Raw genomic sequence first — 26,496 nt, forward strand, 5'->3', positions numbered from 1 at the left:
TCATTGTTAATTATTAACATTCATCATCACGAACTATGGGCTCACTGCCCGTTGATGTCCAATGCTTGCTTCACTATCTTCTTCCACCTTTCTTTGTCCAGTGCACAGTGTTGCAGTTTTTGTACACCCATTCCACACCAGTCTTTTATATCATCTATCCATTCTCTGTATGGTCTACTTCTTCTGTTTAAACTATCCAAAATACCAAACATAAATGTCTTTATCTTCTGGTCCTCACTCATTCTACAGATGTGTCCAAATAATTGCAGCTTCCGTTTTATATTCTTCTGCATTAGATTCTGTTTTGGTTGTATCTTCTGATAGAGCTCTTCATTGGAGATTTTCTGTACTCATCCTATTCTTAGAACCTTCCTGTAACAAGTTCTTTCAAATGCCAAAATTCTTTTTCTTGATTCCTTATTTATTACCCACATTTCAATTATTAATATTCCATGTTATTATATTTCTTCTGTATGTATTTCTATGTGATTTCTGTGATTGTGCTACTTGCCTGAAAGAGACATAAGTTTAAATTCCATTTGTGTAGAGCAACTTTGGCTTTTTTTGAGGTAGGAGTAAGTTAGCTGGTTTTAGAAGATGATAGTATTTTTATTTCTTCAACAAAACAAGCAGACTAACTATCCCATGATATATGCTTTCAACAGGCATAAGAAACTAAGCATCATATCAGATTGAATGATGATAAACTACTTATCACTCTGAATGGGTACTATGAAGATTTAAGTAAAGAAAAAAAGAAATGATTTTTTTTTGTATTTTTGAAGCGATCTAGTGACTGAAGAATTAGCCCTTGTTTCATTTTGAGAAGGTTGAACTACATAACTCAAATGATAGACTAAACATTATTTTTAAATGCTGAAATGAATTGATAAATGAATATTATACTTTCATTGAAAACATTAGACCTGTCCCGTGGTTTTCAGTGATGTTTGTTGTTATTATTAGTACCAAACCTCCATGGAGTTGAGACTCATCTCCACTGTCAGAGTTCATCAAACTGTTCCTTTTAAACTAGTCAACATGTTTGTATTTCACTCACTAGCTGCTGTCCCCACAAAGAACCTACTCACCACTCTCCCCCTTCTCTTGCTCATGCTCTCTTTATACAATTTCTAGAGAAGGGCTCTTCATATCCCTGTCTTTCTCCATTCTGTGAAATCTCTTCCACATTAACTTGGTAACAACCCTTACTAGCTTAAATGTCTCAATCATGTCCCCCCCCCCCCCGTTCCTCTTCATGATGCTCTGCAAATGACATTTGAGAGTGATTCGAAACTACCTTAGTTGGTTTTCTTCTTTGTACCCTTTCCAATATATCTGCATCCCCATGAAAATCAGATAATCCAAATTTGTACATAATAATCCAGGCTAGTTCACAATATCTTCCAAAGTCTTATACATTAGAACCATAACTTCCTTACTTCTGCATAACAAGGTCTTTCTCATCATTGTCACCACACTCAGATTTCTTATTTCATCCACCTCCTTCAAAATTTCTCTACTAATTTTATGCGCCCCATTCTTACCTACCAAATTTCAAAACTTTATGCATTGACACACTGAACTGGTATCCCCACTCATACAGTATTCATCTCCTTTTGGGCTACAACATTTGCTTGACTCCTCATTATTCCCTATCTTTGGTTTGTAAACAGTTGCATATTTCCAATTAAACCATCCCAGTATCATTAATATACAAGTTAAACAATAATGGACCCCAAATAGACCCTGTAGGACACTATTAGTTACTTTCCTCTTTGGAATATGATACCCCATACACAAATTTCTGATATCCATCTGATAGCCATTCATCTGCCCAACTTGCTAATCTACACATTATCTAACCCCATCTGCTCCAATTTATTATTATTATTATGTGACACCTCCAAAGAGTCCAAGGACTCATTGTGGGAGGGCGCTCCACCATACATAACTTGTAGCCTTCATTATTTAATTCTCCAGCTATATACAGCGAAACTGTAACCGTCAACACACAATGCCATCTAATGCTAAACACCACAAAGCTACAGTCTTATCATCCCTGTTATGAAGTGGAACAATTTTGTCCCCTTGCCACTCTTTTGGAACTTGTCACAATTATAATAATGGAATTAACTCACGTAAAATATTCTTTATTAGTAGAATTTTTGCCTGAGTCATCATCAATACAAGTACAAAGGCTAATTAAATGATAACTGACATATTCACCTAAGTAGCTAAAGATAACTGAAAACGGTCTTTAAATTTTCTAAACTTATTTAAAAAAACTATATATATATATATATGTGTATACAATTACAAAAGTTAGGAAAAATTAGCTGATTTATACTATCTCTCACAAAGGGGATAGACATAGACCATCGAATCTGTTTAAGTTAGGGGAGTGAAGTAACGTTTCACATGTTTCTTTGTAAAGCCGTTCCATGAGGAACCGACTTTTATGAATGACTTTTGTCTTGTTCCAATGAACTCTATGATGGCATGCTCTGCAAGTCCAGACTGTTCAGGTTCAAGGTACTGAATATACGACTTGTGTTCTTCTAACCGGATAAGAGCCTTGTGAATATGTCAGTTATTGTTTAATTAGCCTTTGTACTTGTACTTATGATGCCTGTGATACTCAGGCAAAAATTCTAATAAAGAATTTATGTGAGTTAATTCCGTTATTATAATTGTAAGTAATATGTCTAATCATGGTATTTCCCTACTGAAACTTATTTGGAAGTTATCCTTTTGCAAGACTTGTTAAACAGGTAACCAAGCATGCCATTAACTCCCTGGAGCATTCCCTTAGCCATGTGAAACATCAAGTCGTATATTCAGTACCTTGAACCTGAACAGTCTGGACTTGCATATCAATAGTGAAATAATACTTATCGACAGGCATGGGTCTTAATAAACCAGAATCCCTGCATTGGAAAATAATTTTTTCTTTTTAGTAAGAAAGGTGGTGGTATACCAGCTATTTGGCAAAAAAGTAAAGGTATTACCTACTCGCATGTCAGATTTGCTGCTTTTTTTTTACAGTGGAATATTATCCACTCCAGCTGTCCAATTAAGGGTTGAATGGAATCTTCTTACTTTTTTCTAGTGGAACCCTTGAAAAGTGAAATGGCCCAGAAACAGCAGAAATAAATAATATGGTGAAAAGTGAGAGTGTAGTTATGCGTAGTCACTCACCAGGAATTGTTAAAATTTTCTCCTATCATCAAATTGCTTTTTATAACATATCTAAGACATGTTTTTTGTGGACAATATTATTTTACTAATATAACTTGATTGAAAAAAGTATTTTCTTCAAGAAGGTTTATCTTTTGTATAATTTTTAAAACTAGAAGTTAGTCTTTATTGATCATCTATTCTCTGATATTGCTCTGTTTTCTTAAGCTAGATAATGGCTTCAGTTATAAACATTAGATATAACAAATTTATTTATTTATTTATTCTCTGACACCACCAAGGAGTCCAAAGACTTATCGAGAGAGGACACCTACTCTTCAACTCTCTTGTCTTCACCATTCCATCTACCAACTACACCGAACCTCTACTGCTATCATTGTCTACATCAACACCATATACTGCCCACCATTACCAGTGTGTGTGTGTGTGTGTATATATATATATTTTTTTTTTGTCTATAAATTACGTGTGCTCTTGAAAGGCTGATTGTCTCTATGCAGGATGAAAAACTCAAGTTTCCAGGAGAAAAAAAACCCTACTACCTCCATATGAGATTGGCTAACTCACCCTCAATTGAAAAAAATCCATATAAAGATTCTTCCCATCACAACGAGAATTGAACTTAGGCCTTTTCCAATCGAAGGGTACAATGTACAGTCATAATTATTTGGAGATAATTATTATTACGTGACACCTCTAGGGAGTCCAATGACTCATCAAGGGAGGACACCTATTTCACAACTCTCCATCTCCACCACTCATTCCACCAATTACAACTAACTGCAACCACACCAACAGCATCTACTGCCCACCACCACCACCACTAGTATTTCCACAGACAATCACAAGCATCCGTGCCCACGGTGGGATTCAAACCCGCAGCCTTTTGGTTGGAGAGCAGATACACTAACCACTCGGCCACCAGGTCGGCATTCTTCCAATTGCGCTGCAGAGGTCTTAAAAAATTTATCTGGCACTGCTGGGATTCAAATCCATGATCTGCTATTTACTAGTCAGGAGTTTTAACCAACTAAACCATGGCGTCACTAAAAAAATTATCCACTCCCGAACAGGGGAATTGAACCCTGAAATGTTAGGTTAAAAGCCTAACGCTCTACTGAGTGACCTATCCAGGCTCATAATAATATTGGAGTGCTAAACATAATCATGTGGCACTGTTATAGTATCCTCTATGCTACCTATGGGTATATATCAGGAACTGATGATTATGAATGCATTTTAATTGGTCTCAGAATTTATTGATTTTAAAAAAATGCTAACTGAATAAGAAATAAGTTAATATTTCTAGCTTTTGTTAAAATTTCGTTAATACTAAACAAAAAAAATTGCTCCATCCAACTGTTTAGGAAAATATTGAAGTTTTTTTTTTTTGCCTCCCCCAGGAAACATTGGCCTTATGACCACCAAAGAAGAGATTCATGAACCTCTTAAATCCTACCCAAGTAAGTATATTTCTGAACAGTAGATATCAGGACCTGTGAAATTGTGCACATGAGAATAGACCAAGGGAATGTGGTTTTCAAAGTTTGAGTAATGGAAGGAAGAGAGGAAACATAATAGAAACATAAGTTAGTAAGGGGATCTTACAGCATAGACACAAGTGAGATTTTACAATTAGTGGTAGGTGGAGAAGAAATCTGGGTTATCGCTGGAAATTGAGTAAATTAGAAAGCATTTGAGATCCAGGTTCTTCTTGTGGTTTGTGGAGAGAGAGAGAGAGAGAGAGAGAGTGTGTGTGTGTGTGTGTGTGTGTGTGTGTGTGTGTGTAGAATGAATTATTAGTGGATGTTGTGAGTGCATCTTTAGTGAAGGTTTTTAAAGAAAAATATGATAGATATTTAGGAATTGTGTATTTGATCTGGAAGAGCCCAAATAGTAATTATTGACATAATTGATATTATTGAAATCTTGCCATGCATAAACATCCCAAGCGTAAAGATCTTCTCTAAACAGTGCCTTAAATATAGAACTATATATACCATTTTCATTGGGATGATGATAATCTAGGCAGTGCTGCCAAACACGTTTTCTTTGGTAGAAAGAAGGCTATCTGCCTTTTTCTTCAAAAAAAAAACAAAAAAACTGAATTTATTATTATTATTATTATTGATACCTCCATTCAGTCTGTAGACTCATTGCAGGAGGGTCCACTTTAGTTTGAGCTCATGCACCTACACTGCACTCACAATTGATTCTGGCAACCCATTCCACTCATTCACCACCCTCTAAGCAAAAAATCTAGCTCATGCCCTTGCTAACTAGCTAACTCTTTCTTAATTTCCGGGGATCATCTCCAGTTCTCCCCATATTAGACATACTGAAAAATTTCATCTATGTCAATCCTATAACAACCTTTAAGTAATTTATGTGTCTATCATATTCCCCCTTTCCTTCCTCTCCATCAGTTTCTATAACCCACAAATCTTCAATCTATCCTCATAAGGAGCATTCCATAGACCTGCCACCATCTTGGTCACTTGCCTCTCCTCTCTTCTGGATCCTTTCCACTTCTTCTACTTTGTAATTAGTCCTTCTATGTTTAAGGAACATATCTTGAGAGAGAGTGTTGTTTAAGGGGACTGTAACTTATTTTTTGAAGCTTGCCCTCTACCCAAACAAGCAACACAATCTTTGTTATTCTGGGCAACGATTGAGCTGGCATGGAGCTTTTTAAGTTTTGTAATTATCATAGTTAATGCAAGTGGTCCAGGAGGTTTGGTACCTTTGGATGCCTTGTTTGAGACATTAGTTTCATGTTACTTGTGCTTCATCTCTGGGGCTTCTTTTGTCTGAGGTACCACAGGGTACCACTACTGGTGCGTGTGTGTGGGGGGGGCACAGGAAGGCTTATTAAGGTTATTCTTCCATAGTCATTCTTCCTTTTACTTGCGACGTAATGGAAGAAAACTTTAGAATTTCATTTGGCTTACTCAGCTAGTTCTTGTAATCTGATTTTGCCTTCCTTACCATGTTAGTCACTTTCCTTCAATATCAGTATCATCCTGAAACCATTCCCCTTATCCGACTCAACTGTTATATTATTATAAAAAGTGAGTAAATTACTGAGGTTTGACCTACCCTTCACAAAACCATGCTGTCTCACATATAGTATCCAATTTGTATCCACCCATTCCTGATTCTTTAATCTTTAGGTGCTACCTGATTGATAATTTTCTACTTCTGTAGAAAATTATCAATCAGGAGCCTCCTTTATTTAATGAAACTGTTTCTCTCTCTCTCTCTCTCTCTTTCCATTCTCTTGAGACTCTACCAGAGCTGAAACTCAAACAATACAATCTGGTCAAAGATGCTGCCAGTACTTAACTCCAGTACATTCTCATAATATGCAAGCTGATATCCCTTCTAATTCTATAGTTGTATTCACATCAAGGTTCTATAATATCATGTACACTGCTTTATCTACCTCTGTTTCAATATCAGCCCTTGTCGCATCTGTTATTGCAATATCATCCATCTGGATAATACACCTTTGCACAGTGTCACATCCCTACCATCAGCATTCATCAAATTTCTGTATCATAGCCATTCTTCCCTTTTACTTAAAATGCTTAAAGAACTCAGCTAATTTCACCTTGTACTCATTTCTCCTTACCATACCAGTCAACCTTCTGGCCCGTGTTTTATACTGCTCATGAGACTGCTAATTATCTTTCTTTTAAATGTTCTCTACAAGTCTTTCTAGAGGACATTTAAATTCTCCAGATTGACCTCACTAAGCTCATGCTTATCATGCTCATCAATCTAATTATGACTATATTTATCCTCCTGACAAGGTATGCACTTTGCTTATCCCTTCCTTCAAACATTCCCGAGACCATTTCCCATGCACTACTAACATCCTTCCCATGCAGTTTGTCATTCCATGCCACTTCTCCAAACAGTTTTCCCGAGTTTGTCATAATTACCAGTTGTGTAATTCCTTGTGTAAACTTTCTTTAGCAAGAAAACTATACATTTATTTTCCCTCTCAGTTCAAAACTACATGATTACTCTCATAACTGGTGCCAATGTGGCCACCATTGTTATAGACAAATCCTGTGATGCAATCACAAGATCCAGCACTCTCAGTCCCCTAGTATGTTCCATCACATACAGTCCTTAAGTAATTGTTCTTTCATAGCTGCATAAATTCCATTTTTCCTTTAGCCCATGTGACCTTTCCTATTTCCATTCTATGTCCCTGTAGTTGAAAGCCCCATAATAATTATCTGTCCTCTACTCATTGAGCATATGCTAATGTGTAGCATTTATATCACCTCTTACATTCCCTGGCCTATAGCAGCAACCAACGACATATTTTTCCTATTCCTTCCTCATTACATCATCAAAATTCCTGATATGTACCCTCAGGGATATACAGCATAATTATGATAGTACTACATAAAAAAGTTACATCATTACTAACCTCTGATCAATAATTTTCTTCCAAATTAATCTGTTATCTGTCAAGACTCCAATATTATCAGATCGTATATTTCTGTCTTGTAAGGCATATTTTACTCTATCAATCCATCTACATCTTGCTCTTCCTCTGGATCTTTTTCCTACCAACCTTGCCAAGAATACTTGTTTTGATAATCTTTCCTCTCCCATCCTGTTTAAGTGAAAATACTGGAGATTATTCTACTAATACATTCCTGAATCTAACAATGTCAAGTTCTTTCCTAATATCCTCATTTTTTGATGTGGTACTGCCTTTTATGCCATCTATTCACTCTACTAAATCTTTCTCAGAACTTTCATATCAGAGGTCTCTAGTCTTTGATGAAATGTTTTATTTCTAACCCAGTTCTTGGATATATAAGTTAAAATTGGTTTATATAGCTAATTTAGTGTTTTGACTAATTTCTCTCATATTCTATATAAATTTATTCAGCTGACTTGTCTATTTCCATATTTAATTTACCATCTTCACTAGCTATTGTGCCTAAATAGCTGAAATGTTTTACTTGTTCTGTAGGTTCACCATTCAGGATACAGTTGGTGTTTTCATTGTCTTTGTCATTGCTGATTTTCATACCAAATTTATTGCGACAGCTATTCAGTTTAGTCAGGGAATCTTTCAGAATTGTGCTGGATTTATTCAGAAGTATAACATATGCGTAAACAGTTAATTTTAACATCACCAATTTTAATGAGATTTAATACCACTTTCATGATCCATATATATAATAACAATGGAGATAATATGCACCCTTGTCACACACCTGATTTTACTTTGAACCATCTTCCTGTACCTCCCTCAATTCTAACTGCTGACTTACAGCTTAAACAGAAACTATGTATTGCTTGATATAATACCCCATTTGCACCATACAAATGTAGCATTTTGAAGAGCTTTCATCTTGGCACCTTGTCATATGCCTTTTCAGAACAAAACTAAAATACAAATCCTGGTTATATTCCCAAGATTTCTCAACTATTTGTTCTAAAGTGAAAATCTGGTCCTGACAACCTCCATTTGGCCTGAATCCAGCTGTTCTTCACTAAGGTTCCCTTCTGCAATTTTTCTTACCAGGAACACTCAGTAGCTAAATACCTTTTATAATTCTCACATTGTTTTAGTTCCCTTTTTATAGATGGGTACTATGAGAACTCTGCTCCAATTTTCTGGAATTCGACTCTCTGATCAGGCCTTCTGAATTATGCAATGCAGCCATTGAAAAACTTTTATAACTTCATATTTGAGCATTTCTGGCCAAATTTCATCTACTCTACTACTACTACCATCATGCTGACACTGCTTGTTTCATTTAGCAGTCTTTCAAAAGTAATTATGCCAACATCTAGATATCTTCAATTTTCATGTCAACTTTATCAGCTCTCTAATTCCTTTTACAGTACTTTTTCCTCCATTTCTATGCTTTTAGCAGTGGTTCTCAGTAAGATCTGCAAAATACCCCTCAACAGCTGCAAATCACCTCTTGATTTGAAGAAAAACACTGACCAGCGAGGAAGAGTTAGTTTTGGGAAGAGATAGAAGTCAGAAGGAGCCAAATCTGGGAAACAGGATGGATGTTCCAACAATTTATAGTGCAGATCCCTTAATTTTCCCATTGCCAAAAACACCTTTTTGGGCACGTGCATTGTCCTGATGAAAGATGATTTTTTTCTTCTGCAAACCAGGTCTTTTCTCATGAATTTTTTTGTCTTGTCTAGTCTGGTTAAAAGATCAGAATAATATTTTCCGATCATTGTTTTACTCTTTTCAAGATAATTAATAAACAATATGCCTTTAGCATCCCAAAACACTGATGCCATGGCCTTTCCTGCTGATGGAACTGCCTTTGTCTTCTTTGGTGCTGAACAACCGGCTTCTGTCTACTGTTTTGACTGCTGTTTGGATTCTGGTGTGTAATGGTGAATCCAAGTCTCAACCATAGTAATAAATCGATGCACAAAATCAGTTTTATTCATGTTAAAACGCTCCAAGCACTGTTCATGCGATTTTCATGCAAAGGTGTTTTTGATCTGCTGTGAGCAAGCTCGGCACCATCTTACACAGAGCTTTTTCATTTGCATTCTTCATGTAAAATATATTCTACACGTTCTTTTGAAATGTCTATAGTCTCAGCAATTTCACGCACTTTGACTCGCCGGTCTTCCAATACCACCCGTGCACTTGATCAATGATTTTTGGTGGTGTTATACTTTTTGGACATCCTTCACATGGATCATCTTCAAGGCTGATACGGCTATGTTTAAACTTGGAAGCCCATTTCTTAATTGTCGAAAACGAAGGAAAAGAGTGCCCATAAATTTTTATGAACTTCAAATGAATTTCTTTTGGCATTAAGCCTTCTTTTACAAAGAATTTTATAACCGCACAATACTCAATTTTATCAATTTCAAAGAAATTTAGCATTCAGAAAGCTGTATAAAACAAACTACTTGATAGAATGACTTGCAATTTCACTTGGATGCTTATGACAGATGTACCAACTTAGCAAAGAAATAAATCTTGCTGATAGTGTTGCCATCTATGGTTGAGGCCAAGAACTTTTCAGACCACCCTTGTATATTTTATAGTCATATATAGAACGAATGTAAAGTTTCAAAAATATACTAGAGAGAGAAAATTTTTTTTTTTTTTTTTTTTTTTTTTTTTTTTTTTTTTTTTTTTAATGTTGAGCCCATACATGAGAAGTTGGTTAATTAGTACATTACTACCATGTGGGTTGGGAAAGGAGAAAACTTTTTTACATTTGATTTGAAAGCCTTTATATTGTATTCCTTGAGAAACACATAAGGAGGAAGACTGTTCCACAATACAGCAATAGCAAGGATGAAGGAGGAGGAAAAGAAACTTGTTTTGTGGGTTTCGAGGCGTACTGTGAAGGGGATGTTGGGAGGGCAGCTGCACATGTTTCAACGGACTTAGTATTGAGTGGGGGAATTATTGATGCTATTTCCGATGAACATTTGCCATGGAAATATCTTTGGCAACCACCCCACTAATAGGTTGCAGGTGGTTGCAACCTGTTAGTGACCATTTTTTTTTTTAATGAAATAAATAGAAAAGGAAATATCAGTATTTATCTCAACAGATTTATACTTTAACATGTTCATGCTGGATGGAGTCATATTGCATGCTTCACTTCAAGCAGGAACTTGCTTGATGATATATTATGTCTCTTCTGTGTTGAGTAGATGCATTTTTACAAAGTTTTGAAAACATATACTACTAGTTTGAATATTTTTCGATTAAATCTTATTCGTAAAATTAGTATTGAACTGTTTTTATAATACAGAAAATCTCATTTTCTTGAAATCAAATGCAATTCTGATTTCAAGTTATATATATTTGCTTTTAATAAATCTATTGGTCTCTGCACCCAATGACTGCATTATGAATATATTGATATGTGACCATGTTTTTTGCAAATTAAATATTGAAATAGGTTGTTAGGACAATGCATTTAGTTAAATACTTTGTTTCATTGTGCAATGTTGTTTTCAATCCAGCTGTCTCTAATTTACCCTAATTATCACTGCATTTAGTATATAGAGTAATTGTCTACATATTGTAGGCAGTGATACATAAAGGGACATTTTTTTCTTGCATTTGTAGTATGGTGTCTGTTGGAGAGGGGAGGTTTATCTGCTATAGGAACATTTTCATTCCAGTCTTGAAATTATTTATTCCTGTGAATAAAAAGAGTCCTTCTGTGTTTTATGGCAAGTACACCTGTTGCATTAAATAAAATATTTCCTAATTTCTGTTTTTGTATTGTTTTAGCTTTTTTTGATATTTTATTTAAATGTTAATAAAATCATGTTTGATATTAACTTTGTTTCCTTTTTAATTTTACTTCATTATATGTAGTAAGGGCATGTGTTGTTTTGTGAATGGGTACTACACTTTTCATATCTTGGTATTTTGACTAAAATCAAGGGTCAAAGCTGTATAACTGAGAGGAGACCTCCACATAGCCTTTAAAGGAATGCGGAGAACTGACCAGGGCTTCTGACCTAATGTCCAATCCTCACCTTCTCGTGGTGCACCCTGTTGGGTATCTACTTGGATACTGAACGAACGAGGATGGGCTGGCAATTTGGGATTTAGCCGACCAAATTGTATTCTTATTGGTTAAACCAAAATAAAAAAAATGATGGTACAACATAACAGAATTTCATGATGTCTGGCTGGGGCGATGCCCGGTTAAACAAGGCCCCCGTTGTTTTCGCCAGGGAACAAGGGCGAACAGCGAAAAGTCAGCTACTGGAACAAATCTGAAAACAAACCCCAACTCAACATCACCAGAGTTAAGATCAGTACTATCAACGTAAGAAGCCTGAATGGCAAAGAAATGGAGCTAGCTGAGGAATTAGATAAGTACCAGATCGACATAATAGGGGTAACTGAAACAAAAATGACAAAAAACTGGTGAGATCTTTCTGAGCAATAAATACAAAATGTTATATTCAGGCAATGACAATCAAGGAAAAGAAGGAGTAGCCATAGTATTCAACACAAAATACGCGGCTAATCTTCTTGAATGGCAGTCAGTCTCAAGTAGAGTAATGTGGGCAAATATGAAAATGGGGAACTGGACAATGAGACTTATTTGTGCCTATGGTCCCACAGAAGGTTCTACTAAGGTAGAAGTGGAGAAGTTTTTTGAAGCTTTAGAAAAAGCAACTGACACAATGAAAAATGAAACGTTGGTCCTTGTTGGGGATCTAAATAGCAGAGTAGGAAATGATTGTGAGACATATAAAAATATTTTGGGAAAATTTGAAGAAAAGAGCAAAGCTAATAATAATGGCAAATATCTGTTGGATTTCTGCTCAGGACATGGACTGGTTATTACTAACACCATATTCCAACATAAAAATGTGCACAAATTCACATGGAGAGAAGAGGCTAGGAATAAGAAAAGTCTCATTGACTATGTTATTGTTGATAATGATGTTTTCTCCCTGGTGCAGGACACCAGAGTGTACAGAGGATTTGAAATTGGAAGTGATTACTATTTAGTCTTGAGCAGGATAAAATTGAATTTAATATTGAAAAGAATAACATGTAAGAAAGTTTTAAAGCGAATAAAAGTTGAGCAGCTTTCAGATGTGAACTGTAGACTAAAATACACAAAGATTATTGAAGAAAAAATGAAAGAGTTTGAGAACAGGAATCAAACTTTGGAGATTCAGTGGCAAACTCTGAAGAAAACATTGATTGATTCTGCCAGAGAGCCATGTGGTGAGGTTGTCTGTAAGGATAAAAAAATCAGAACTCCCTGGTGGACACAGGAAGTTAAAGAGGCAGTGAAGGAAAAGAAGAAAGCATATCAAAAATTCCTGTCAAATAAGTCAGCTTGTGCTCTTAGAGAATATAGAGACAAATGCAAGAATGCTAAACACTGTGTAAAACTAGCTAAACAAAAGTCATGGGAGGACTTTGGCAAGAATATAGAAAATAAATATCAAGAAGGTGGCAAAATATTCTGGAGGTTGTTGAAGAAGCTTAAGAATGGAGGAAAGAGTGCTGTAAAAGGAATTAGAGATGATAAAGGTGACATGAAAATGGGAGAAAAAGATATCCTTGAAGTATGGAGTAATTACTTTGAAAAACTGCTAAATGAAACAAGCAGTGATGACAGCACAGTGGTAAAAAAACACTGACCAGGCATGCAGTCAGGAATACATATCCATACTTGAAGTAGAAAAAGCCATCAAAGGCTTGAAATGTGGAAAGGCAGCAGGAGTAGATGATATTCGACCAGAAATGCTGAAGTATGATGGTATAAGAGTCTTACAGTGGCTGCACTGCATAGTTCAGAAAGCCTGGACAGCAGGACGAATTTCCTATGATTGGAGTAGAGCTCTAATAGTACCCATATATAAAAAGGGAAATAAAACTGCATGTGAGAATTACAGAGGTATTTCCCTACTGAGTGTTCCTGGCAAGATCTATGCAAGTATACTTGAGAAACGGTTGAGAAGAATTGTGGAAGAAAAGCTTGGTGAAGAACAAGCTGGATTCAGGCCAAATAGAGGCTGTCAGGATCAGATCTTCACTTTATGACAAATAGTCGAGAAAGCATGGGAATATAACAAAGATCTGTATTTAAGTTTTGTCGATTTGGAAAAGGCATATGACAAGGTGCCAAGAGAGAAGCTATTCAATATGCTGCAGTTATATGGTGTCAATGGGGCATTATATCAAGCAATACTTAGTCTTTATTTGAGTTGTAAGTCAGCAGTTAGAATTGAAGGAAGTACAGGAAGATGGTTTAATGTTAAATCTGGTGTGAGACAAGTTTGTACATTATCCCCTCTGTTATTCATTATCTATATGGATCACATTATGAAGGAAAGTGGTATTAAACATGATATCAAAAATGGAGATGTTAATGTCAGCTCTTTGCTTTATGCGGATGATGTTATACTTCTAAATAAATCTGCTACAAGTCTGCAAGATTCTCTGACTAAATTGAATAGCTGTTGTAATAGATATGGTATGAAGGTCAGTAATAAAAAGACAAAGACAATGAAAATAGGCAGAATCATTGAAAATGTCAACTGTGTTGTGAATGGAGAACCTGTGGAACAAGTAAAACATTTCAGCTATTTAGGCACGATTTTTACTGAAGATGGTAAATTAAATATAGAAATTGACAACAGAATCAGCAAAGCTGGTATGGTGGGAAGTCAATTGAATAAATTCATATGGAATAAGAGAGAAATTAGTCGGAACACTAAATTAGCTGTGTACAAGACAGTGTTCAAACCAGTTTTAACTTATGGATCTGAGAGTTGGGTCAGAAGTAAAACACTTGACCAAAGACTAGAGACCACAGATACGAGAGTCCTGAGAAAGATTATAGGCGTGAACAGATGGCATCAATGGCAATATCATATTAAAAACGAGGATATTAGGAAAGAACTTGATATTGTCAGCATCCAGGAATGCATTAGCAGAGCTAATCTCAGGTGATATGGTCACTTAAACAGAATGGGCGAGGAAAGATTAGCAAAACAAGTGTTCTCTGCCAGCTTGGCAGCAAAATGACCCAGAGGAAGACCAAGATATAGGTGGATTGATATGGTACAAAGTGCTTTAGACGATAGAAATATAAGATCTGATAATGTTGGAGTCTTGACAAGTAACAGACTGATTTGGAGGAAAATTGTAGATAGGAAATTAATAATAATGTAATTTTTTTCATGTAGTACTATCATATCCTGTACACCCCTTGAGGGTACATGGCAGGAATTTGATGATGATGATGATGATCAAATTGTCATATCTATTCTTACCAGCTTAATATCTGATATGATTGGAGGGTTCAAAATAAATATTTTCAGAAAGTGGTGAAGTGCTAGGATCTTTCTCCACCTTTGTTACTGTTGCCTGGTATTTACTACCTCTATTGCTTATCAAGCTATTTGTGGGTTGCGATCAGAAAAGTTTGAAAAACACCCATTCATTTTAAAAATTATGGACTTTACAACCATGTTATAAATAACTATTTTAATTTCCCAATGTTTCGACCTTCATATTAAGGTCATTATCTGGAATATATACAATTATACAAGGACAAGCTGAGTTACATTTCACACAGTAAGCTAAAGAAACAATGATTTGATCACTATTTATTTTATTCTACTGGCATGACCTGTAGTGGAGAAAAAAATACAGATATAATAATTATTAATTAATATAATTACATAATAATTACAAATTAATTATTAAATTGTTGTTTACATTAGATCTGGTTAATTTTTTCTACATTTGGCTATAAAATATAGATGGATCCATAATATCCTCCTTTTAATATCTTACTAATGATAAATTTAAGCCTCTTGGCTCCACTTTTAATATTTTATAATTTTATTATATTTACTGAAAACAAACATTTTATTTTCACTTTTATCAAAAATCCTGTCTTCATTTTTGAGATGTAAAATGATCCTTAATAAACAGAAATGGGGGATATTAAAGATCCATTCTTATTTCAGAAATTATGTCATGTTGTACCATCATTTTTTAAGCAAAATTAGCAAAACAAGTGTTCTCTGCCAGGTTGGTAGGAAAAAAGACCCAGAGGAAGACCAAGATATAGGTGGATTGAAATGGTAAAAAGTGCCTTAGAAATATAAGATTCTGATAATGTTGGAGTCTTGACAGGTAACAGACTGATTTGGAGGAAAATTGTAGATAGGAAGTTAATAATGATGTATATTTTTCGTGTAGTACTATCATATCCTGCACACCCCTTGATGGTACATGGCAGGAATTTGATGATGATGATGATCATCATCATCATCATACGTATCAAGGATTTAGGCCTAGTATGGCCTGTTCCGGCCTTAGAAGTCATCGTTGAATCGTTTAAGAGGACGTCCTGGTTTTCTTTTTCATAATGGCTTGTACTTTAAGGCTTGTTTTGGTAATCTTTCTGTTTTCATTCTTTGAACGTGTTCCATCCATCTATGTTTATATTTTTTAATTTTTTCAATTACTGGTTCTTGGTTTAATTCTTTCATAATATCTTCGTTTCTTTTGTGATCAAATAGGGTATACTTTGCAGTTTTTCTCATAAACTTCATTTCTGCTGTTGTTAATCTTTGTTTGTCTTTTTGTTTTATTGTCCAGATTTCGCTTCCATACATTAAGACCGGTAGGGCTAATGTATTGTATACTTTTAGCCTGGTTTGTTTTTGAACTAGGTTTTTTTTAAATATAGAGTTAATTACTCCTGTTATTTTTAAATATTTTGCAATTTTTATGTTTATATCTTTTTCATTTTCATAAGTGATCATACATCCTAGGTAGTTAAATGAATTCACCTGTTCTAAGATCTTGTTATTTAATACTATTTTAGTTCTTGCTGGATCTTGTCCTTTAAAGGCCATAGTTTTTGATTTTTCCGTTGATATTATCATACCATAATCTTTGGATATCTCATTTAGATTTAAAATAGCTTTCTGTAAGTTATCTTCAGAATTTGTAATTATTATTTGGTTGTCTGCAAAGAGGAGAGTGTTTAAGTTAACTGTAGGTGAAAGTTTAATTCCTTGATGTAAATTTTTACTCCATTTTATTATTATTTCATTTAAGTAGATATTAAAAAGAGTTGCTGAGAGGGGACATCCCTGTCGGACCCCTTGGTTTATCTCTCTTGTATATGAGAGCTCATGATTTAATCTTATTTGTATTTGATTATTTTCATATATACTTGTGACAGCTTTTAGGATATTATTTGGTATTTGTCTTTCTTTTAATATGTTAAATAATATGTTTCTTTTAACTTTGTCAAATGCTTTTTCAATTTGATGATGATGATGCTTATTTCAGAAGGCACGCATGCGCACACACACACACTATCTACCAATAATTGTCTGGACACTCCTGTTATTTAAGTTATGGAACATCCCAGGTTTGTTAATAAAACATAAAAAAAAAACAGTGTCCAGATATTAGGAAGCAGTATTTCATCATAGCAGTTGAATACAAGTGCTATGATGGATATGGCATTGCGACGTGAACTCATTGACTTTGAGAGAAGTGTCATCGTGGGCTGCTGTCACAATGGTGACATGTCCATACATGCCATTGCCACTCAATTGGAACATCTAAAATCAGCGGTTGGCATGTGATCAAGAAATGGAGATCTCCAAATAGATGTTAGAGCTGTCCATGTTTCCGTCTCTGCAGATTGACATTGATCCACTCTTAGTCAATCTTATGTGTGTCTGGCACTACAGAGGTGCCAATTGGGATGGTCTTTGGGATTTATGTTTATCTTTTCCATGGTCTGATTACTGTTTCTACTCTCCATATCTAACATACATCTGCTCTGACTAAATAACTGAAACCATCCTTGCTGGAATGAGGGAAATTGACTGGACTTGTTTCCATGCTGAAAGATAGATGCCAGATGATTATGAAAATTGCAAAGGTGATATAAGATGGGTGTGTTAGTTCAGAAGCACAATCACGACCAGAAGACCTGTTGGTATCCAAGCTATTCAGAAGAATTCTGAAGAACTTGGATACCAACTGAATAATTCATCAATGCAGGAGTTGAAGGAGAAAATGATTCCAGGAGGTGAGCCTTGTCTTTGAATAGATAATGAATGAAATATAATGAATACATACTCCCATAAATTATTCACTTAATTAATATTCCAGCTTTGCATTGATATGATATAAATGATCATTCATAAAACATTATATCAGCCTTATTAGTTTTTATTTAGTACAACTGTATTTATTTCAGATGCAGTCAGTGAATGTTTAACCAGGAGTAGGCAACTGAATGTATATTCCTCTGATGAAGATACCTGTGATCAAGACTATAACTCTAGAATTAATGCAGTTTTTAAACCTCAGATCCAAAGTCCTTCATCAGAAAAGGAAATACATATGTCTGTGAAGAATCCAAATGGTAATATTTATCCACATTTGGTTATATTTACAGAAAAATGTATTAGATTTACACTTTTACAAAGAGTTGCATCGTACAGAATGACCTATTTATGATATACACTTCTCTGTCTAACAGTTGATATCTAATAACCTTCAACACCTAAGTTGTTGACGGCTATTCATGACTTGTTTTTAGCAGTATTAACAACACCAAATGAACTATTTTATGAAAAGATATTTTATTAACTTGTTTATATTTCGCTGAATTTCAAATCGGGTATCATCAGAGCACAACATGGCATGTATACGCGACAGTGAGTAAGTGAAACAATACAATTTTAATAGACAAAAGATCTAAAGTCCTATTTTTGGTGCCCTCTAATGTTGTAGAAGAACAACAAGTTGGCTGACTCAAAAAAATAATCTTTCAGATTTGTAACAACTTCTAATTAGCACATTAGTTTTCTTCCATCTAATCCTATATGAAGGAGTGTCCAAAGCATGGTCTGCCAGTTCTGGCTTGCCATAATAATGGTAGCAAATGTATTTTCTATGTTCTTCCAGGTGGATGTTAACAGACCTTCCTATTTGCCCATAGTAGTCACAGTCACAAGAAATTTCATACACTCCAGGGTGTGCTAGAGGGTGAAGTTTATCCTTAGGTGAGCAGATCAGAGTTGCTAATTTAACATGAGGTTTGAATGTGGTGCAAAGGCCATGTTTTCTTAGTACTTTGGCTATTTCTGATGTACCTTTGATGTAGGGAATAGAAATGGTAATGTTGTGTTCCTGTGTGTTAGAGGAGGGAGAAGTAATGGGGCTATGTAGTATTTTATATATTTTGTAGGAATTGTATCCATTGGCCAAGATATGGCACAGATATTTGAGTTCTATGAGCTCTATTTTATAGTATGGCATAGATATTTGAGTTCTGTGAACTCAAATATCTGTGCCAACACACACAGGAAGATATCTATATAAACAATCACATCATCATTCAGTCCAACAGTATGGCATTTTAAAAACAATGTTGGACTGGATGATGATGTGATTGTTTATATAGATATCTTCCTGTGTGTGTGTGTGTGTGTGTGTGTGTGTGTGTGTGTGTGTGTGTGTGTGTGTGTGTGTGTGTGTGTGTGTGTGTGTGTGTGTGTTGGCTTTCTGTAAATGGGAAAAGATAGTGATCCATCTGAAGGGCAAGTGACTAATGTATAAAGAAAAGGTAAACAGTTAATAGATTATTTTTCTATTGTGAAATGGATTTTAGGGTTGGCTGTTTAGGTAGGTGACAAATGCATCCACAGTGTCTTACTCATGGGGGCCAAATGGCAAATGCATCATCAACATAGCATAATCACACTAGGGACTTGTATGTAGCTGAGGTAAGTACTTTGTTTTCAAAGTGTTCCATGTAAAAGTTTGCTAAAAGAGGGGGAGTACCCATAGCAGTACCATTATTATTATTATTATGGGTAATAATAATAATGACACCCTCGATGAGTCTAATGACTCCTTGGAGTCATTAGACTCATCGAGGGAGGCTTTAAACATCAAGTTCAAGAACTATTCAGCATTTGCAGTAATACTTTGCTTTAAACTTATTCACAGTCATGGCACCCACAACAGACTCTGGCAACTAGGGAGTTCCACAGAGGATCTGGAAGACATGCCTCACCAAATCAGTATGATGAGTACAGGTCAAGTGATTATTATGGGGGGAGACTTGAACTATGAAGATACAAGGTGGTATTAAAAAGTTTTGAGACTAGCTCTGTTTACAAGACATTACTTTATTTATCTATGTTTACACACTATCATCTTCAAAATAGTCCCCTTGCATAGCAATACAGCGTTCCTGCCACTTTTGGAATGTGTCCTGGAAGTCTTCTTTTTGAAGCGTGTCAAGCACCTTCTGTGATTCGCACTGGATCTCCGCAATCGTGTCAAAACGATGACCTTTGAGCTGGATCCTCATCTTCGGGAAGAGGGTGAAGTCCGCAGGATCCAAATCTGGCGAGTAGGGTAGGTGCGGAAGTGAGATCATGTTGTTTCCAATGAGAAATTCACATGTGAGAAGAACTCGGTGACAAGGTTCATTGTCGTTGTGGAGCATCCAGTTTTTTGCGCGCCACAGATCTGGTCGCTTTCGCTGAATGTCCTCCCTCAGATGCCTTAAAACCTTGCAGTAGAACTCGCTATTGATGATCTGGCCCCCTGGTGATGAATTCTCGATGCACAATGCTTCGAATGTCGAAAAAGAAAATGAGCATGCACTTGGTTGACATGCGGACCTGCCTCACCTTTTTTTTCGGTTGTGGAGATGAGGGGGCTCTTCCACCGTGAAGACTGTTGCTTCGTCTCAGGGTCGTACCCATAGATCCAAGTTTCATCACCGGTAATGATCCTTGACATGAAGGATGGGTCATCCATGGCACGTTGACGGAGTTCTTAGCAGACTTCGATGCAGTGTTCCTTCTGCTCCTGGGTCAGCAGCTTGGGGAAGAACTTGGCAGCAACACGGCGCATGTTCAAATCACACGTGAGGATTGCCTAGACTGTTCCATATGACACTGACAATAGCAGCAATGTTGTGGAGTGTTCTCCGACGATCCTCATGCACAAGTTGCTGAATGGTTTCGACATTTTTTGGGGTCGAAGGTCTTCCTGGTCGCTCGTCGTCTTCCAGTGATGTTCTTCCACTCTTAAAGTGCACATGCCACTCAAAACACCTTGAACGACTTATTGCAGCATTTCTGTAAACTTGCCGAATTATGTCAAGCGTCTCTGTGGCAGATTTGCCCAGTTTCACGCAGAATTTCACGTTCGCTATTTGTTCTAACTTGCTGTCCATGATGAAATCGCAGACGTGGTAACGCACGTGGTCAGAATAGCACCAGTTGCACAGCTCCCGATGTATGCAGGACGATGTTGTTTGGCACACTGACTTATGAAGGTCGGTGCTCCCTGTGCTGCCATCTGTTGGCATGTTACAAAACTAGTCTCGAAACTTTTTGATACCACCTCGTATACACCGGAAGGAAGAAAGATCACAGGGCAGGAAGGAAATAAAATTTTATACATCTACTGAGAGATAATTACTTGATGCAGCATATGATAGAGGAGACTAGGGGTGTGAGAGTATTGGACCCGGTCATAGGATAAAAAGGGCTATCCATAACCAATGTGATCACATTGCCTTCAATTGGTGAAAGTGACCATACGGTCTTGACTTGGGAGAATTGTACAACAGGAGGAATATTCTGTCAAGGAGTATATGTGGAACTACAACACAGGTGATTATGACAAGCTTAGGAAGAAGCTTAAATCTGTGCCATGGCATAAAGCACTGCAGGGTAAGGATGTTTGTAGTGAGTGGGAGATAGTCATGGTGCATCCAGAGGAAGCAATATTAAATTTTATACCTAAGGTAAGGTGGGTTAATCAGGTAGGAGTTAGATTGATGAGCACAGCTGCAGAAGAAGAAAATGCTGTGGTGGGTATATAAAGAGAAAGGTGACCAGAAAACTCATGAACAGTACAAGGCACAAGCAAGGAAAGTGACCAGCATGGCAAGGAAGGCAAAATCAGATTATGAGAAGAATCTAGCCAAGCAGGTCAAAGGAAATCCCAAAGAGTTCTTTCGTTATGTCACAAATAAGAGGAAGAATGACTATGGAAGATTAACCTTAATGAGTGATGGTGGTCATGAAGAGAAGAGACAGAAGTGGATAAAACAGTTGAGTTACTGAGTGACCACTTTGCAAGGATATATCATCCTAGTGAAGTTACCTTTAACTTATGTAACAGACACTAATGTGGGAACAGAAGTGAATGAATTGGAGTTCTTAGGATATTGCAGAATCCCAATGTAAATACAGCTGTGGGATTAAATGGGATATCAGCTAGTGTTTTGCGACAATATGCAAGGGAACTGGCAATGCCTATTACTAGGCTCTATAATTTAAGTCTCAGCTCTGGTAGAGTTCCAAGGGAGTGGAAAGAGGACAAAATTATTCCTTTGCATAAGGGTGGTTCCAAGACTGCAGTAGTAAATTAGAGACCAATCAGTATCTCAGGTGCTGGTGGTAAAAGTACTGGAAAAATTGGTCAAAAAGAAAATTCAAGAATGGGTAGATAAAAATATGATATAAAGGTTTTGCAGTGGCTACCCTGCATAGTTCAGAGGGCCTGGGCAGAAGGACGAATTCCAGATGATTGGAGTAGAGCTCTAATAGTACCCATATATAAAAAGGGAAATAAAACTGATTGTGAGAATTACAGAGGTATTTCTCTACTGATTGTTCCTGGTAAGATTTATACTTGAGAAACAGTTGAGAAGGATTGTGGAAGAGAAGCTTGGTGAGGAACAAGCTGGATTCAGGTCAAATAGAGGCTGTCAGGATCAGATATTCACTTTACGACAAATAGTTGAAAAGTCATGGGAATATAACAAAGATCTGTATTAAGTTTTGTAGATCTGGAAAAAGCATATGACAAGGTGCCAAGAGAGAAGATATTCAAAATGCTACAGTTGTATGGTGTCGGTGGATCATTATATCAACTATACTTAGTCTTTATTTGAGTTGTAAGTCAGCAGTTAGAATTGAAGGAAGTACAGGAAGATGGTTTAATGTTAAATCTGGTGTCAGACAAGGATGTACATTATCGCCTCTGTTATTCATTATCTATATGGGTTACATTATGAAGGAAAGTGGTATTAAACCTGATATCAAAATTGGAGATGTTAACGTCAGCTCCTTTCTTTATGCGGATGATGTTATACTTCTAAATAAATCTGCTTCAAGCCTTCAAGATTTCTTGACTAAATTGAATAACTGTTGTGATAGATATGGTATGAAGGTCAGCAATAACAAGACAAAGATAATGAAAATAGGCAGAAGCATTGAAAATATCAGCTGCATTGTGAATGGAGAACCTATAGAACAAGTAAAATATTTCAGCTACTTTGGCATGATTTTTAGTGATGATGGTAAATTAAATATGGAAATAGACAGCAGAATCAACAAAGCTGGTATGATAGCAAGTCAACTGAATAAATTTATATGGAATAAGAGAGAAATTAGTCGGAACACTAAATTAGCTGTATACAAGACAGTGTTTAAACCAATTTTAACTTGGATCTGAGAGCTGGGTCAGAAGTAAAACACTTGACCAAAGACTAAAGACCGCAGATACGAGAGTCCTGAGAAAGATTAGGGGCGTGAACAGATGGCATCAATGGCAATATCATTAAAAACGAGGATATTAAGAAAGAACCTGACATTATCAGCATCCAGGAATGCGTTAGCAGAGCTAATCTCAGGTGGTATGGTCACTTAAACAGAATGGGCGAGGAAAGATTAGCTGGTGTTCTCTGCCAAGTTGGCAGGAAAAAGACTCAGAGGAAGACCAAGATATAGGTGGATTGATATGGTAAAAAGTGCCTTAGGATATAGAGATATAAATATAAGATCTGACAATGTTGTAACTTTGACAGGTAACAGATTGATTTGGCAGAAAATTGTAGGTAGGAAGTTAGTAGTGATGTAAATTTTTCATGTACAGTATCATATCCTGTACACCCCTTGAGGATAAATGTCAGGAATTTGATGATGGTGATGATGAAAAATATGATATTGTGTGAGGGGCAACATGGCTTTATGAAGGGTCGGTCATGCCATAGTAATTTACTATCTTTTTATAATAGAGTAACAGCTGAGTTGGATATAGGAAATGGCTATACAGTGATCCTGCTGGATTTTGCAAATGTATTTGACAGAATACCACATAGAACTCTGTTATGCAAATTAGAAAAACACTGGATAAGAGGGTGGCTGCTGGACAAATATAAAAAAGTGGTACACGGGGCAGAATAGGGGTGAAAACAGCTGACTAATGGTGTGCTGCAAGGTTTGGTACTGGGACCATTGCTGTTTAATTTGTACACATAAATAATATAGGAAATAACTTGAAAGGAAATATTCAGTTGTTTGCAGATAATGCAAAATTAATTAGAGTAATAGTTAATCAAGGCAATATGGAGAGTTTGCAGGACAATTTAAATAGGCTGTCAGTATGAGCAAAAGATAATGGGTGTCAGTTCAATGTGGAGAAATGTAAAGTTATGCATTTTGGGATAGACAGATTATTTACAAGCTGTATATCACATTGATGGCACACTACTCCAATAAATAAAGGAAGCTAGAGATTTAAGGGTAGTGGTAGAAAGAGTTAAGTTTAGAGAGCATGTTGCTAAGGTAGCCCATAAGATTACTTAGCTATTGAAGAACACTAACAATTAGAGATAAGAAAGTTGTTATTCCTCTTTATAAGGCTTTGATATGTCCCCATCTGGATTACTGAGCCCAAGTCTAGTCTCCTGGGTTTCTTGGGGATGTGGAAGTGGTGGTGAAGATTGAGGCAAGTGATGAAGATGGTGAGTTGTTTTTGGAATAGTCCCAATGAAGATAGATTGAGTGTGTGGATTGCAGAAGTTGGTTGATAGGAGAAGAAGAGGGGATATGATAGAAACATTTAAGTTGCTTAAAGGGTTTTATAGGACTGATGCAGGGGAAATGTTTCAGCACTTGGCTGGAGGGACCAGAACAAGGGGGTCATCTCTGGATGTTGAATGAAGGTGTGGGTAGTAGTGGTGTGAGGACTAGATTTTTTTAGCTGGAGGTATGTGAATGAGTGGAATGGGTTGGCAGAATCAGTTGTGAGTGCTTTGTCTGTTAATGTGTTCAAGGAGAGAAGTTTGATGGATTGTGTGGATAGTTTGGGTCTCCCAGACTCCATGGAGGCACCTGTACAATAATAATTAGCACTACACATTGCTATATATCATTTAATCTGGCAGCTAAACGATATTTGTAATAATTATGAAAGCTTGTATCATTGCTCATTCTCTCTTAAGCCAATTTTACTTGCTTGCTTAAGCCATTTACTTCTAAAATGCTATTGTGTGTTCATTATTAAACTAAACAGGCAATGGTGATTTAAATATAACAGTGACCATAAAAACGGCATTTGTCATGATTTTTGATACCTCGAGTATCAATGATCATCATAAACAGGTGTTAGGTACCAATGTGGTTGAACTTCTGTGTAGAGAATAGTAAGAACTACTAGTGTAGAGAATGATGCTTGGTTTGAAATTCTGGAAACAAAAATCTCAATTCTGATTGGCCCAATGTACATATCTAAAGAAATACACTATCTGATCAAAAGTATCCAGACACCTACTTGAAACTGTAATCAGACTTTCCCTGTGACACACTTTCCAGTAATGGTCATTAAAATGGGGTGGATCCAGCCTTTGCTTCTATGACAGCTCTAACTCTTCCAGGGAGACTTTCTACCAGGTGTCGGAACGTCTCTGGAAGAATGGCAGCCCATTCTTCCTGAAGAGCTGTAGCCACAGCAGTTTGTGATGTTGGTCATTGGAGTCTGGAGTGAAGTTGGAGTTTTAATTCATCCCAAAGGTGTTCTATTGGATTCAGGTTAGGGCTCTGGGCGGCCAGTCCATGGAACGTTATTGTCCACAAACCATTCCCTCACAAACCTTGCTTAATGGCAGGTAGCATTGTCATGCTGATACAGACAATAGTCATCACTGAACTGATCTTCTACTGTAGACAGTATGCAATGGGTCAAAATGTCCTTGTATCCTTCTGCATTTAGATTTCCGTGTCAATTCCATGAAAAACACCTCCAAATTTCACTGTTGGCACTACACATGCTTGCAGGAATCGTTCTCCAAGCATTTGCCACACTCAGACCCTTTGGACTGCCACATGGTAAAGCACGATTCATCACTCTAAATCACACATTTCCAGTTGTCCACTGTCTAGTGGCATCACTCTTTACACCACTGCAGGGAGCACTTAGTATTCACAGTAGAAATGTTTGATTTATGGGCAGCTGCTCGACCATGGAACCCCATTCCTCTTAACTCTTGACACACAATCATGGTACTGGCTGGACAGTTAGTAGCACTGCGGAATTCCCAGGTGATTGTTTCACTCGATGTCTGATGATTTCTATGAACTACCTTCAATGCTCAACAGTTCCCATCTGTCATTAAACACGGCCTACCCGACCGTGGTTTTGTTGGTTGTGCCTTCATGTTTCCACTTCACAATCACGTCATCAACTGTTGACTTGGACAACTTGAGGAGGGTTGAAATGTCTCTGGCAGATTTCTTACTGATGTGGCAACCAATAACTAGTCCACGTCGAAGTCACCGAGCTCCCTTGTCCCACCCATTATGCTTGTACTTCTTATCACTGAACAACACACAGCTCCATGCCTCCTTTATACTGGTAAGTGAGGTTAAGTAACATCTAAATGTCAGTTTATTTACGAAGTA

General features: G+C 36.6%; 1 protein-coding gene across 1 annotated transcript in view; it reads left to right on the forward strand.

Moving 5' to 3' along the window:
• The window catches only part of LOC150108451 (uncharacterized), an 89,744-nt gene that overhangs the window by 21,185 nt on the left and 42,063 nt on the right, over positions 1–26,496 (forward strand). The window contains exons 3-4 of the mRNA XM_090415852.1: positions 4,605–4,664; positions 17,973–18,140. Of these exons, the coding sequence (XP_090271978.1) occupies positions 4,605–4,664; positions 17,973–18,140 (228 nt within the window). The remainder of the gene's footprint in view (positions 1–4,604; positions 4,665–17,972; positions 18,141–26,496) is intronic.

This window comes from Typopeltis vanoorti, chromosome 3 (assembly GCF_054136105.1).
Source record: "Typopeltis vanoorti isolate ZY-2024b chromosome 3, IOZ_Tvanoo_1.0, whole genome shotgun sequence".
In the NCBI taxonomy this organism is placed as follows: Eukaryota; Metazoa; Arthropoda; class Arachnida; order Uropygi; family Thelyphonidae; genus Typopeltis; species Typopeltis vanoorti.